Source organism: Oryctolagus cuniculus, chromosome 1 (genome assembly GCF_964237555.1).
Source record: "Oryctolagus cuniculus chromosome 1, mOryCun1.1, whole genome shotgun sequence".
NCBI lineage: Eukaryota > Metazoa > Chordata > Mammalia > Lagomorpha > Leporidae > Oryctolagus > Oryctolagus cuniculus.
In genome coordinates, this window is record NC_091432.1 from 195827320 (window position 1) to 195843593 (window position 16274).

The following is a 16274-nucleotide window of genomic DNA, read 5'->3' on the forward strand; positions in this document are numbered from 1 at the left end:
TGTGGAGGTTCTTGAACTCTTTGTAGATTCTGGTTATTAATCCTTTATCAGTTGCATAGTTTACAAATAATTTCTACCACTCTGTCAGCTGCCTCTTCACTTTCCTGTTTCTTTTACCGTACAGAAATTTCTCAATTTGAAGTAATCCCATTTGTTCATTTTGGCTTTGACTGCCTGTGCCTCTGTGTCTTTTCCAAGAGCTGTTTGCCTGTGCCAATGTCTTTCAGGGTTTTCCTAATGTTCTCAAATATTTTGATGGTGTCGAGTTATAGATTTAGATTTTTAATCTATGTTGAGTGGTTTTTTGTATAGGCTGTGACGTAGGGGTACTGCTTCATACTTTTGCATGTGGAAGTCCAGTTTTCCCAGAACCATTTTTGAATAGACTGACCATGCTCTAGGGATTGGTTTTAGCTCCTCGGTCAAATATAAGTTGGTTGTATATGTTTGGATTAATTTCTGGTGTTTCTATTCTGTACCATTGGTCTGTCCATCTACTTTTGTACCAGTACCAGGCTGTTTTGATTGTAACTCCTTTATAGTATGTCTTTTTTTTTTTAATTCGGATTCTTTGAGCTGTTTTTTTTTTTTTTTTTTTTTTTTTGGACAGATAGAGTTAGACAATGAGAGAGACAGAGGGAAAGGTCCTCCCTCTGTTGGTTCACTCCCCAAATGGCCACCGCAGCCGGCGCTGTGCCAATCCGAAGCCAGGAGCCAGGTGCTTCTTCCTGTCTCCCATGCGGGTGCAGGCACCCAAACACTTGGGCCATCCTCCACTGCCCTCCCAGGCCACAGCAGAGAGCTGGACTGGAAGAGGAGCAACCAGTACTAGAACCTGGCACCCATATGGGATGCCAGCACCACAGGCAGAGGATTAACCAAGTGAGCCATGGTGCTGGTCCCTGTAGTATGTCTTGAAATCTGATATTGTGATGTCTCCAGCTTTGTTTTTGTTGTATAAGATTGCTTTAGCTATTTGAGTTCTCCTGTTCCTCCATATGAATTTCAGCATCTTTTTTTCTAGATCTGAGAATGTCTTTGGTAATTTGATTGGTATTGCATTGAATCTGTAAGTTGCTTTTGGAAGAATGGACATTATGATGATATTGATCCTTCCGATCCATGAACATAGAAGATTTTTTTATATCTTATTTCTTTTGTAATTCTCATCATGGAGATCTTTGACATCCTTGGTTAAATTTATTCCAAGGTGTTTTTTTTTTTTTTTTTTTTTTTGTAGCTAGTGTGAATGGGATTGATCTTAGAAGTTCATCTCAGCCTGGACATTGTCTGTGTATACAAAGGCTGTTGATTTCATGTATTCATTTTATATCCTGGTACTTTACCAAACTCTTCTGTGAGTTCCAATAGTCTCTTAGTGGAGTCTTTTGTATCCCCTATATATAGACTCATGTCATCTGCAAAGAGGCATAGTTTGACTTCTTCCTTCCCAATTATATCGCTTTGATTTTTTTTTCTTCCCTATGGCTCTGGCTAAAACTTCCAGGACTATATTGAATAGCACTGGTGAGAGTGGGCATCCCTATCTGGTACCGGATGTCAGTGGGAATGCTTCCAACTTTTCCCCATTCAGTATCTTGCTGGCCATAGATTTGTCATAAATTGCCTTGATTGTGTTGAGGAAAGTTCCTTCTATACCCACTTTGCTTAGAGTTTTCATCATGGAAATGTTGAACCATCTCTGCATACCAGGAATAAATCCCACTTTGTCAGGGTGGATGATCTTTCTGATCTGTTGTTGGATTCTGTTGGCTAGAATTTTGTTGGATTTTTGCATCTATGTTCATCAGGGAAATTGGTATATAATTCTCTTTCTCTGTTGCATCTTTTTCAGGTTTAGGAATTAAGGTGATACTGGCTTCACAAAAGGAATGTGGGAGGATTCCCTCTCTTTCAATTGTTTTGAATAACTTGAGAAGAATTGGAGTTAGTGCTTCTTTAAATGTCTGGTAGAATTCAGCAGTGTATCCATCCAGTACTGGGCTTTTCTTTGTTAGGAGGGCCTTTATTACTGATTCAATTTCTGTCTTGTTTATGGGTCTGTTTAGGTTTTCTATGTCTACATGGCTCCATTTAGGCAAGTTGTATGTGTCTAAGAATATCCATTTCTGCTAGATTTCCCAGTTTGTTGGCATATAGCTCTTTGTAGTAATTTCTGATTACTCTTTTTATTTCTGTGGTGCCTGTTGTTAATTCCCTTTTTCATCTCTAATTTTATTGATTTGGGTCTTCTCTCTCCTTTTTTTGGTTAGTTGGACCAACGGTGTGTCAATTTTATTTTTTCAGAAAACCAGCTTTTCGTTTGCTGACTTTTTTGGTTTTTTTTTGGGGGGGGGGGGATTCAGTTTTGTTGATTTCTTCACTAATTTTAATTCTTCTACTAGGTTTGCATTTTGTTTGCTGTTGTTTTTATAGATCCTTGAGATGCGTTGATAGCTCATTTATTTGGTGCCTCTCCAATTTCTTGTGTTAGGCACCTATTGCTATAAACTTTCTTCTTAAGTTGTGTTATCATCATGTGTCTAGAAATTTTTTGATTTCTCTTTTGATTTCTTCTGTGATCCACTATTCATTCAGGAGCATGTTGTTCAGTCTCCATGTGTTTCCATATGTTCTAGAGATTCCCGAGTTGCTGATTTCCAGGTTCATTCCATTGTGGTTTGAGAAGATGCATGATATGATTTTGATTTTTTTTTTAAATTTGCTGAGACTTGCTTTATGGCCTAGCATGTGGTCAATCCTAGAGAAAGTTCCATGTACTGCTGAGAATGTATATTCTCCAACTGTATGATAAAAAGGTCTATAGATATCTGTTAGGTCCATTTGTTCTATAGTGTTGATTAAATCTTTTCCCTTGCTGATTTTTTGTCTGGTTGTTTTGTCCATTGCTGAAAGTGGGGTATTGAAGTCCCCCATTACTATTGTATTGTAGTCCAAATCTCCTTTTAAATTCCTTAACATTTCTTTTAAATATCCAGGTGACCTGTAATTAGGTGCATATGTTTATAATAGTTACATCTTCCTGTTGAATTGATCCCCTAATCATGATATAGTACCTTTTGTCTCTTTTAACAGATTTTTTTATTAGTCTATTTTGTCTGATTATTAGGATGGCTACAGCAACTCTTTTTTAGTTTCTGTTGGCATGGAATATCTTTTTCCATCCTTTCAGTCTACATGCATCTTTGTTGGTGAGATGTGTTTCTTGTAAGCAGCAAATAAATGGGTTTTGTTTTTTTAATCCATTTAGCCAGTCTGTGCCTTTTAACTGGAGAGTTGAGGCCATTTGCATTCGGAGTGACTACTGATAAGTAGTGATTTTGCCCTGCCATTTTTCCAAAGATATATATGTATATATTTTTTTTTTTTTTTGACAGGCATAGTGGACAGAGAGACAGAGAGAAAGATCTTCCTTTTTTTCCGTTGGTTCACCCCACAATGGCCGCTGCGGCTGGTGCGCTGCAGCTGGAGCACCACACTGATCCAAAGCCAGGATCCAGGTGCTTCTCCTGGTCTCCCATGTGGGTGCAGGGCCCAAGGACTTGGGCCATCCTCCTCTGCACTCCCGGGCCCACAGCAGAGAGCTGGACTGGAAAAGGAGCAACCAGGACAGAATCCGGCACCCCAACCGGGACTAGAACCTGGTGTGCTGGCGCTGCAGGCGGAGGATTAGCCTAGTGAGCCGTGGTGCCAGCCCCAAAGATATTTCTAATATATGCTCTGAACTTCCTGTGATCGTTTACTGAAAAATTTTCTTCCTTTACCTTCTTTTGTATTGATGGCCGTGTTTCTGTGTATAACACATCTTTAAGCATCTTTTTGCAGGGTTGGACGAGTAGTGACAAATTCTTTCAATTTCTGTTTGCTATGAAAGGTCTATATTTCACCTTCATTCACAAAAGAGAGCTTTGCAGGATAAATATTCTGGGCTGGCAGTTTGTTTCTTAGTATTTGGGCTATATCTTGCCATTCCCTCCTATCCTGTAGGGTTTCTGATGAGAAGTCTGCTGTGAGTCTGACTGGAGATCCTCTGAGAGTAATCTGACATTTCTCTCTTGCACGTTTTAGAATCTTTTCTTTATGTTTCACTGTGGTGAGTTTGATTACAATGTGTCGTGGTGAGGATCTCTTTTGGTCATTTATATTGGGGATTCTATAAGCTTCCTGTACTTGGATCTCTCTGTCCTTCTCCAAACCCGGGAAGTTCTCTGCTAGTATCTCACTAAAAAGGCTTTCTACTCATTTGTCTCCATGCCTTCAGGAACTCCTAGAACCCAAATATTGGGTTTTTTAATAGTATCCTGTAGATTCCCAACAATATTTTTTAGATTTCTAATTTCCTCTTCTTTTCTTTGGTTTGACTGTATACTTTCCTGTGCTGTCTTCTAAGTCCAATATTCTCTCTTCTGCCTCACTGATTCTGTTTTTAAGGCTCTCAAATGTGTTTTTTTATTTGTTCTGTTTGTTTTATGTTTTAATCCATTCAGCCAGTCTGTTTCTTTTAACTGGAGAGTTGAGGCCATTTACATTCAAGGTGATTACTGATAAATAATGACTTCACCCTGCCATTTTTCAAAAATATTCCCATTTTTTACTTTGAATTTCCTTTGAGCTTTTACTGAGAGATTTTCTTCCTTTACCTTCTTTCATAGTGATGACCATGTTTCTGTGTGCAACACATCCTTAAGCATGTTTGTAGCGCTGGATGGGTGGTGACAAATTCTTTCAATTTCTGTTATGAAAGGTATTTATTTTACCGAGAGCATTGCAGGGTATAATATTCTGGACTGACAGTTTTTTTCCTCTTTAGTCTTAGAATGTATCTCGCCATTCTCTCCTAGCCTGTACGGTTTCTGATGAGAAGTCTGCTGTAAGTCTAATTGGAGATCCTCTGAGAGTAATCTGGTGTTTTTCTGGTGCAGATTTTAGAATCTTTATTTTTGATTACAATGTGTTACAGTGAAGATCTTTTCTGGTCATGTCTGTTAGGAATTCTATGTGCTTCCTGTACTTGGATGTGCAATATAGGTGTTTATAAAATTCCCTCTGGTATTTCCCATAAGTTTTGGTGTGTTGTGTGTCCAGTTTGTTTGAGAGGCAGAGAGATGGTGAGCTCCCATCTGCTGGCCCATTTCTCAAATGCCTATTTCTCATGCCCATTAAGGCTTTAAGCCACAGCTGAAACCAAGAGCTGGGAACTCAACTCAGTTCTCCATGTTGGGAAAGAACCCAAAGACTTGAACCATTGACCGGTGTCTTGCAGGGTCTGTACAGCAACAAGCTGGAATCAGGAACTAGAACTGAGAATGGAATCCAGGCATCCCACCAGCATCTCAGTTGCTAGACCAAATGCCCACCTCCTTTTAATTTCTTCTTGACCCATTTTTGTTGAGAAGCACAGTGTTTAATTTCCATGTGTTTGTGAATTTTATAAAATTCTTCATTGGTATTCTCTATTTTTGTGATTGGAAAGATATTTGATGACTTTAAGATTTGTTTAGTGGTATAACCTATGACTGGCACTGTGACTGGGGTGGTCCTGGAATTGGGGAAAGTCTAGTGTTCTGTTTCTGTCCTTCTCCCAAGGTGGGTGGGGTCATGTAAAACTGTACTTTCTTCTCTTTTTGTTGTATCTTTTCTTATCCCTGTGCTGCATTCAGGTGTTATGACGCCTTACCCGCTTCTCCATAACTCTTACGAAGGTATTTTCATGTGCTCAATTGCTGTTTCTGTGGGAGGGTGAGCATTTGGAAGCCCTTTTCAGGACTTACCACCTTTTTTTTTTTTTTTTTTTTAAAGATTTATTTATTTGAAAGGCAGAGGGGTTTTCCATCCACTGGTTCACTCCCCGAATGGCACCAAGAGCCAAGGCTGGGTCAGACCCATCAGCTGTTGCTTCCCAGGGTGCACTTTCGCAGGATCAGAAGCAGAGACTCAAGCTCAAGCACAGGCACTCCTGTGTGGATTGTGGGCGTCCCAAGTAATGTTTAACCACTGCACCCTGGCAGTTTCTAGGATTCTCTGTGTTGTACTTATGACAGTTTAATGTGACATGAGGATCATTTTTTTTTTTTTTTTAACAGGCAGAGTGGACAGTGAGAGAGAGAGAGACAGAGAGAGAAAGGTCTTCCTTTGCCGTTGGTTCACCCTCCAATGGCCGCCGCTGCAGCCGGCGCACCGCGCTGATCCGATGGCAGGAGCCAGGAGCCAGGTGCTTTTTCCTGGTCTCCCATGGGGTGCAGGGCCCAAGCACCTGGGCCATCCTCCACTGCACTCCCTGGCCATAGCAGAGAGCTGGCCTGGAAGAGGGGCAACCGGGACAGAATCCGGCGCCCCGACCGGGACTAGAACCCGGTGTGCCGGCGCCGCAAGGCGGAGGATTAGCCTATTGAGCCACGGCGCCGGCCGTGGATCATTTCTTGTCATGTCTCCTGATGGTCTTAATTGGTCATCTGTACCCTGATGTTCATGTATTTTCTAAAACTAGATATTTTCTGTGCCTTAGAATCTCCTTTTGAGATTGCCAGAACTTGAAAATTTGTTCAATTAATGATACCTCAAAAGTCTCAGAGACCATCTTTATTCCATTTTGTTGTTGTTAGCCTGACCCAGGGTATTTGGTAAGACTTGTCTTCAAGTTCAGGTTCACTGTGTTCTACTCGATGTAGTCTTATTGATGCTTTTAGCTGTATTTTCTATTTAACATAGTACATTCGCCATCCCCAAGATTTGTGTTTGGTTCTTTAGTAAGATTGCTATTTGTTTTCATGTATTGTTTCCTCATTTCAGTGAACTGTCTTTATTCCATATCTCATTTTTTTAATTCTTAAAATGCCTTTTTAATCAATACCCTTTTATTTGGGGAGTTGCATGCTAAAGAGTTGCTGTTTCTTTGGTCACATGTTACTTTGCATTTTCTTATTTGTGTCCCACACTGATATTTACACATCTACAAGATCTCATTTTTATAGAGTGGCTTTTGTGGCAAAAGGCTTTTTCACTGAAGGTTTGTCTTCCGTTATCAGTTTGATAAGCAACTTTGGCTTTAGTCCCAGTTGGGTGCCACAGTGCAGTCTCCCTCTAGCTTGTGCTACAATCAGCAGCAGCAGGGCCCAGGGTGCTTGTTCTTAGCCCAGTAGTACTGTGGAGGTGCTGGCAGTAGGCAGTGTTCAGGAGCATACCGTGCCTTAGGCAGTGGGGGGCAGATGTGTTAGGGGAAGAGAGGCCCCAAGTACAAGAGGGCAAGCACCATAGCTTCTAGGCTCGTGGGGACAGAACCTCTTGCTGTACCGACCCATCTGGCCAACTGCATGAACGTTGATGCTGGTGTCAACAATTGTGCTACTGGGGTTCATGGTTTTGTAAGTGTGGAATATCTCCAGGGCCCCAAGGATGGGGATAGATAGCTTCCATACGCTAGGGCAGTAAAAAATCCAGTGGTGGTGCTACACTGGTGCAGCCTGTGCTGTGGGATCACTAATGTCACTGCCTGTCTGAAGCAGAGCTCCTGTGCCCCAAGCCTGTGTCAGCCATGGTTCTCCCCTGTGACTACAATTGCTGACTAACGGCATCTGAGGAGATTGGGGTGGGGGGGGACACTGGAGCTCACCCCTCTGCCCTATCCCTGTAGTGGGGAATTCCCTCAACTGTAGGGCCAGGGGTGCTGTTCCCAGTGCTCTTTGTCAGTCCCTAATTCTTGCTGCCACCCCAGGTCTTCCTTGCCGAGTTCCATAGTTCACCCCCTGGCCACTCACTTCAAAACAGCCATTTATTTGTTGTTTCAATTTTTAGCAATGGGAGAGGAGAACACTAGGCGTGTCTACCTGGCCATCTTGATGTCTCTTGCCATGAATTTTTAATCTCAGTGGTATCACTCAGGGGATGTGGCCTGGTCATGAGCACTGGGACCCAATCCTCTGTCCACTGCTTGCCCCATCAGACAGTTCATTCAGGGATCTTGTACAGAAAGATGAGGTTCAGTCCTAGTGTAACAGTACTAAGGCTGGTAAAACTCCACTCCTGTAGGTCCTTATTACCAGCCACCTGAGGGGCTGTTTAAGCTTTCCACATTGAGAGGTTGCTGTGGTTGGAATGTTTGTGCACCCATACCATTTGTGTGTTGTGACAGTGGTGGGACCTTGTGAAGGTGACTAGAGCATGGGAGCAGAGTCCTCATCGATGGGGCTGTGATGCGGAAGCCGCCAGCAATCCCTCACCTGGTCCGTGTCTAGGCCAGGTACCTGCTGCTGGCGGATGTTATCAGCGTCCCAGGAACAGAAGGGCTGATGATGAGTGTGTCTAGGAACCAACTGGGCTAAATCATTCTTACTACCCACAGAAGGGACAGTGCTGTAAATCGCTCTTGGAGTGGAAGGGTGGCAACATACAGTACAGAAGCCTACCTCCTCCTATAGAATGCTCTCTTCAGACTCTCACGTCATTGTTCCCCACAGGGCACCCTGATGCTGTTTGCAATTCAGTGCGTAGTAAGTGTGTTTGAAGGATAGAAGTCACTGGCCTCGCTGCCCTATCAGGCCTTGGAGGATGACTTCATTTCTGGGTGAAACACCATGTCAGCAGCTGGGCGTCTGGGGTTGTAGAAGAGCTTTTATAGAACTCCACCAGGCTGGACACTCTGCTGGAATAGCTGCTCTCAGACCATTCGTGGGGAACGTATTAATCACATTTTATGGTCTTTGGCATTTTGCTTAGGCCCTTAATGGTCCTGGTGAATTACAACTATTCTGAGTCTGTTTTAGGAAGATGTTTAAATTTCTAGCAGCCCCTACAGTTACTGTAGATGTTACCTTGGATGTAAATAACAAAGCTCAAGCCCCATCTCCATGTCTGAAAACCCAAAAACTAAGCTCTCTCTGAAGCATCAGCAAATCTTGCTGAGTGATGGAGGAATGTCTTTTGGATACATGTCTCAATTTTTTTTTTTTTTTGAAAGACAGAATTACAGAGAGATCTTCCATCTGCTGCTTCACTCCCCAGATGGCCACAATGGCCAGGCTAAAGCCAGGAACTTCTTTAGCTCTCCCACATAAATGCCAGGGGCCTAAACACTTAGATAATCTTCTGCTTCTTTTCCCAGGCCATCAGCAGGGAGCTGGGTTGAAAGTGGAATAGCCAGGACATGAACTGGTGCCCCCTAGGGGATGTCAGTATTGCAGGTGCCAGCTTTACTTGCTATGCCACAGCACTGATCCGAGCCCCATGTTTCAATTTTTTATGTACAAAGGAAAGCCAAATCAAACAGCCTCATCATTATAATTTGAGTGACTTGAGAACAAGATAGTCCAAGTGTTCATCAGCCATTTTAGAAAATGGCTTTAGATGACCTTCAAAAGAAACAATGGTAAAATAAAGGAAATCAACAGCGCGTGGTAAGAGTAAACTAAAAGAACACAAGGAACTTCAGTAATCATCCCATCATTGTGTTCTCACTGAAAGCTCTCTACTATACAGTTTCAAGATTACCATGCTATACATTACTACTCAGAGAACATAGGTACATGGAACTATTCTAGGGCTCATGTAGAAATAAAAAGTTGGGGCCAGTGCTATGGCGTAGTAGGTAGAGCTGCTGCCTGTGGTGCTGGCATCCCATATAGGCACCGGTTCGAGTCCCAGCTGTTCCACTTCCAATCTGGCTCTCTGCTACAGCCTGGGAGACCTGGAAGGAGCTCCTGGCTTCAGATCAGTGGAGCTTCGGTCTTTGCAGCCATTTGGGGAGTGAGCTAGCAGATGGAAGACTTTTTTTTTTTTTTTAAAGATTATTTCCAAGGCAGAGAAAGATTTATGTTGATACCAAAAACTCAAATACATGCATAACTTTTTTAAGGCCCCAAATATGCAAGGATTTCAAAATTTTTTGGACCAAAATAAATTTTCATAGAAAATGGAATTAAGTTTAAGATCTCTTGTACATACATATTTATTTAGTTATATTTAGTATTTAGTTATATATATTGAACCCTTGGAGTGATCTACATTTAAGGGATTTTATAAGACTGGGGAAGATCTGAGAGAGAAGCCAGGGGACAGTTCTAAGAAGTGGGCACTCACCTGGGCCACAAACAGCAAAGACATCAAGTAGGACCAAGACGTGACCAAATGGATTTGCCAACCACAGTCACTGGAGTCCTTGACAAGAATGATTTCAACACATCAAGGTAAAAGCCAGTTTACTGTAGGTTAAGAAAGTGGAATGGAAAACCTTTCAGCGTTCCGTTCATCCACCCCATCGTGTACTGGTGGGGTACTCTCTTCATTGGCAAGTGGCTCTAAAGAAGATTAGGAAAAATTAAATATCTTTTTTTTAAGTATTCATACTGTGACTCACTCACATTTTTTCATGTACAAGGATATTACAAAACGTTCTTGCAAAAACGGAATTAAAAGATGCTTTGCTGCCGAAAAAAACCTGAAATCCATGTATAGTTCTCATTATCCATGAATTTTTTGAACATTCCTTGAAAGCAGATTTCAAAACTTTTTGCACCAAAACAAACATCTTTTAATTCCATTTTCCATAAGCTGTAAGTACTCTGATACAGTTCAATCTGTTAAACAGTAAGTGAAATTACGTGATATTTAGGTCAGCATTATGTAAAATATCTTCCAAGTAGTACCAGCAGTCCATGGCCAATTATACTTATTTCTTTAAAGTTGCCTATTCTCTATAGTTGAAGTCTGAGGCCCTCAGGTCATTCAGACAGTTCTTCAGGATTAAATGGTATCTTCTCAAAATTAAAGTCCTTCCACTTTGAGGGACACATCTGTTTTCCAGTCACAGTGTCTTCCACCACAAAACTCTGAATCTTGATTAATGGAATCTCAAAAGCATTGACCTTTGCACGGATTCCCCAGTCATGGCTGCAGTCTTGTCTGGCACAGAATATCTTCCCTATCTTGTCAAAATCCCCACAACTCTTTGGTCTGGGGTGTGGTCTGGTCACAAAGCACTTCTTAAAAGTCTCTCCAACCACAGTGTAATGGGAATCCTAAAATGAGGGGGTCAAATGCACACAGAGAACATTAGAACCAGTATGTAACTGATCTAAAAACCCACAAGCCCCAGAGTAATCTAAAATGAGGCGCACATGAAATCCTACATGTGTTAGACCTGGAGAGAGAAGGAAATACTCATCTGAAAGCCAGATTAGGAGCCACCAAGCTGGTGGGGAGGAGGTGGTAGAGAGGTGCCCCGGGGGGGGGGGGGGGCAAATGAGAGGAAGAGGACCGGGAAGTACACAGGTAACCAGGAAGAAATGCACAGGGCCGACAACATCTAAAGGGGACCAGGGACGGATGTGTACACGGGTTCCACCTGCTGTCCACGGTAAACTGCACGGGAACATTTTCCAATTTACCGCTCCTTCAGCAAAGCATATCTTAAGAGGGCCATTTTCAATAGGAAAAGTTGTCCAGATTGTCAAGAGCTAAACATGCAGACTTGTGAGGGTGAGGGTGAGGGTGAGGGTGAGGGAAGGTGCCAGCATCCCTCCCAATATGTTGTGGGTCCAGGGGGACCCATGGCAACTCTCTGAGGACCAAACAGGACCCGAAAGTAATGCCACATCACTGCCCCCCCACCCCCAACTCCACCTGCTCACCATGGGCAGTGGCAGACTGACACCTGACTTTCAACTTTAGGAAACTTTCTAAACTTTGATCAAAAAATTTAAAAAAAAAAAAAAAAGCCAACCCACAACTGCTGTATGTTAAAAATACAGATGTACTTTGTGTTCATTATAAAGCAAGCCATATCCCAAAAAGAATATTTGTGAAATAGAAAAACCATGTGGAATCACATCACTAAAATATTTTCATATTTTGGCATATTTCCTCTTTCTTTTTTTTTTTTTTTTTTTTTTGACAGGCAGAGTGGACAGTGAGAGAGAGAGACAGAGAGAAAGGTCTTCCTTTTGCCGTTGGTTCACCCTCCAATGGCCGCCGCGGCCGGCGCGCTGCGGCCGGCGCACCGCGCTGATCCGATGGCAGGAGCCAGGAGCCAGGTGCTTTTCCTGGTCTCCCATGGGGTGCAGGGCCCAAGCACCTGGGCCATCCTCCACTGCACTCCCTGGCCACAGCAGAGGGCTGGCCTGGAAGAGGGGCAACCGGGACAGAATCCGGCGCCCCGACCGGGACTAGAACCCGGTGTGCCGGCGCCGCTAGGCGGAGGATTAGCCTAGTGAGCCGCGGCGCCGGCCTGGCATATTTCCTCTTTCTATACAGACGTAGGGGGCCCGTGTCATGGCATAGCAGGTGGAAAATATATATGTGACTTTGAATTTTTTTTTCTGGTGGTGGTGCTGCTGCTGTTTTACAGAGCTATAAACAACATTTACAGTTTTGTATTCAGATTTTTCAAAAATTACCATTAGGTTTCAAGCAGTGTTTTATTCTACATATAAGTGTGATACGTTTTTAAATAAATTTTACTTAAGAGTAAACTTGCAGAAAACTTAGAAAGTGGTCACTGCAAGTTCTTTCCAGTTTTAGTATATGTGCTGCCGAAGCCAGCACAGTCACTGCAAATTCCTGTACACTGTTGGCCCGCTTTGCCCAAGTGCTAACATCTTACATTACTACCAGCTACACTGCAGATTTTACCATTCTTATTTAAAGATCACTTATCTGTTCAGGCTCTGAGAACACTACCTCGTATTGAGCATAACCATTGTTTTTAATGGCTATATAAGTGGTGACAGTTTTTGATTTATATAACATTCCTAGGGTACAGTGACAATCTGATAACATGCATGTTGTGTCTGACTTCTATCTCAAATATCACTTCTTTGCAGGGTCAACCTTCAAACACCTCTTCTAGGTCTTTATAAGAAATGTAATTGTAAACTGCAGTCACCCTGCTACACTGGGGAACACTAAACTCCTTTTCACTATATTTGATATCTGTTCTCCGACTTCTTCCCCTGCATTTATATTTAGTGATCACTATTCTGTACTCAGCTTCTATTAAATCATCTTTAGTGTACACACAATATAGTATTGATCTTTCGGGCTCTGGCACATTGTCTCCTAACATAATGTCCCACAGTCCCCTCCATGCCACTGGGAATGACAGGATTTCACTTTTCATGGTAGAATAATATTCTAATATAATAGATATAAAAGTACATCAAAGTACATTCATGGAAAATAAGTTCTCTTCCCACAAACTCTGAATTACCCATGTTCTTTATACAGACACACAGCCCCAACACTTTTTTTTAGCCATTCACCTATCCACACATACCTTGGTGTGTCTGTTTCTTGGCTATTATGAATATGCAGGTATGTCTTTGATATACTGATTTATGTCCTGTAGAAAATATACCCAGTAGGGGGCCGGCACTGCGGCACATGAGGTTGAGCCTCTGCCTGAGGTGCCTGAATCCCATATGGGCACCAGTTCATGTCTGGCTGCTTCTCTTCCAATTCAGCTCTCTACTAATGCGCCTGGGAAAGCAGACAAAGATGGCCCAAGTGCTTGAGACCCTGCACCTACATGGGAGACCCAGAAGAAGCTCCGGGCTCCTGGCTTTGGCCTGGCTTAGCCCTGGCTGTTGCAGACATTTCATGAGTGAACCAGCAGAATGAAGAGCTTTCTCTTTGCCTCCTCAATAAATAAATAAATAAATATATATATATATACACACACACACACACACATATATATACACCTAGTAGTGGGACAGCTGGATCATATGGTGGTTTTTATTTTTTTATGAATCTCTAGACCATTTTAAATAATAGCTGTACTAATTTACATTTCAAAAGCAGTGAATGCGAGATCCTTTGTCCAGATCCTTGGCAACATTTATTTATTGCCTTTTTTGTAATAGCCATTCTAAGATAAGCTGACACCTCATCTGGGTTTTGAGAGGATGCCCAGTTGAATCTAAGAGGTCACTTGAGCTTTCTAGGCCTGGAAGTCTATATCTTTGCCAAGATTTGGAAAGTTTTCAGTAAATAATTTAATGGTTTTTTATGCTGCTTTCCCCTCTGAAACACCCATAATGTGAAGGCTTGTCTGGTTAACAGTGTCTCCTACATCTTGAAGGTTTTCCTTGCTTTTTTAAATGTGTTTCTACTTGATGCTTTTTATGATTGGGTTATTTCAAAAGGCTCAAATTCTGCCTGATCATGGCTTCATCATCATGGCTTCAAACTTTTTTAAATTCCATTAACTTTAAATTTTTTTAGACTTATTTGAAAGGTAGAATGAGACAGACCTTCCATCCCTTGGGTCATCCCTCAAATGGCCACTGAAGCCAAGACCCAAGAACTCCATCTACATCTGTGACAAGAAATCAGATATTTGAGCTGCTGTTTCTCAGGTGCATCAAGAGAGAGCTGGATCAGAAGCAGAGTAGCCAGGACTTGAACTGGCCATGTGGGCATCCCAAATGGCAGCTTAACCCATTGAGCCACACCACCTATCCCAGCTTATTGAATTATTTCTCATTCTTTTATCCTTTTGCCGAATCTCTCATTAATAACAAGAATTATCTTCCTAATTTCAATGTACTCTCATATCTCAGTAAGTCTTTAGTTAGCTGCCTTTTTCCCTCTAGGTAATTCAAATTATTTCCTTAGCAGGCTCCTCTGGCAGCAAATGTGTCAGGTGTCCGTGGCATTAGTGGGGACCACTACAGACATGCTGCTCACCCATTCCCCACCACAGACACTCCAGTCCTGGTTCAGGCAGGGTTAATTTCAACTGGGGAGATGGGGATGGTAGGTGCTGCTTGCATCCTTCCCTGCTTTAAAAGGCCATTCTGGGGCCAATGCTGTGGCACAACAGGCTAATGCCCTGGCCTGAAGCGCCGGCATCCAATATGGATGCTGGATCAAGTCCAGGCTGCTCCTCTTCCTATCCAGTTCTCTGCTATGGCCTGGGAAAGCAGTAGAAGATGGCCGAAGTCCTTGGACCCCTGCACCCATGTGGGGGACCCAGAAGAAGCTCCTGGCTTCTGATTGGTGCATCTCCAGCTGTTGCAGCCATCTGGGGAGTGAACCAACAGATAGAAGACCTCTCTGTCTCTACCTCTTTAGAAAAAAAAGCCATCCTGTGTCTTTGTGCATAGAGGCATCTCTGTTGCATCTTTAAATGCTCAGTTTTGGCCCTTTTTTGTGCAAGGAAGCACACCAGGCACCTAGAGTCAGCCATCTTGCTCACATTGCTCGAAAGCAACCAAATACTATTTCTGAAGGTTGAGTTTTTTTACTCTTGTTACTTAAATACATGGGTGACAGCATAACAGAAGTAGTGATAGTAATATAAATATGTCACTAACAGTTTGAACTAGTGCTCAAACATGACCAGGTTCTTTGCAAGAAGATGCTTACCTTTACCATTCTTATCTCAGATGTGTAACATGCCAAGGCTTTGCACTTTGCACACAGCAGTTTCTTATTTTGCTTATCAAGTTTAGGTTTGAAGTTTTGTTGATTATCTCTGATGATTTTTTCACCAGTCTGTATACAGAGAAGCTACATGCAAAAGAACAAAAACCTCATAAATTTGAGTATTATTAGCATACATGTGTAGATATATGCGTACACATGGTCATTCATATACAACTTAGATGGACATACAATACCAGACTGTTTTATTTCTAAAAATCCCATAGATTATTTTATTGGTAGTTAATGATATTTAACTGTTGTCTCCAAGTAGTCTTTCAATTTCTTTATCAAAGATACTTTAAAAGCATTGACAATATCCATAAGATAATCATGCTGTCTACTGTACTGGTTATCAAGCTTGTAAAATCTTTTACAAGTAGATATATGCATTGACTGCTGTGGCCATAGTTATGCCCCACTTCAGACAAACTGCGTGAGTGAAACAATAGCAGAAAGAGCCCCTACCATCTAGAAATTCTGTCCTCCCCTTCCACCACTAAGAACACGGACGTCAAACAGATGTACAGGGTGACTTTTTTTTTTTTTTTTTCAAAAATTATTTATTTTACTGGAGAGGCAGAGAGAGAGGGAGAGGTCTTCCATCCAATGGTTCATTCCCCAATTGGCCACAATGGCTACAGCTGTGCTGATCCGAAGCCAGGAGCTTCTTCTGAGTCTCCCATGTGGGTGCAGGTGCCCAAGGACGTGGGCCATCTTCTACTGCTTTCCCAGGCTGTAGCAGAGAGCTGGATAAGAAGTGGAGCAGCCGCGTCTCAAACTGGTGCCCATATGGGATGCCAGCGCTTCAGGCCCCAGTGACTGTATTCTAATTC

The 16274-nt window shown here is 42.3% G+C and overlaps 1 protein-coding gene across 4 annotated transcripts in view; it reads right to left on the minus strand.

The window, feature by feature from the left end:
• Window positions 1-9931: 9931 nt before the first annotated feature.
• RIGI (RNA sensor RIG-I) overlaps window positions 9932-16274 on the minus strand; it is a 66529-nt gene continuing 60186 nt past the window's right edge. For all 4 annotated transcript variants that reach the window (XM_002708040.5, XM_051844796.2, XM_051844798.2 and 1 more), the window contains 2 exons: window positions 15382-15525; window positions 9932-11030 (listed from right to left, as the gene is read on the minus strand). In XM_002708040.5, the coding sequence (XP_002708086.1) occupies window positions 10734-11030; window positions 15382-15525 (441 nt within the window). In that variant the 3' untranslated portion in view covers window positions 9932-10733. The remainder of the gene's footprint in view (window positions 11031-15381; window positions 15526-16274) is intronic.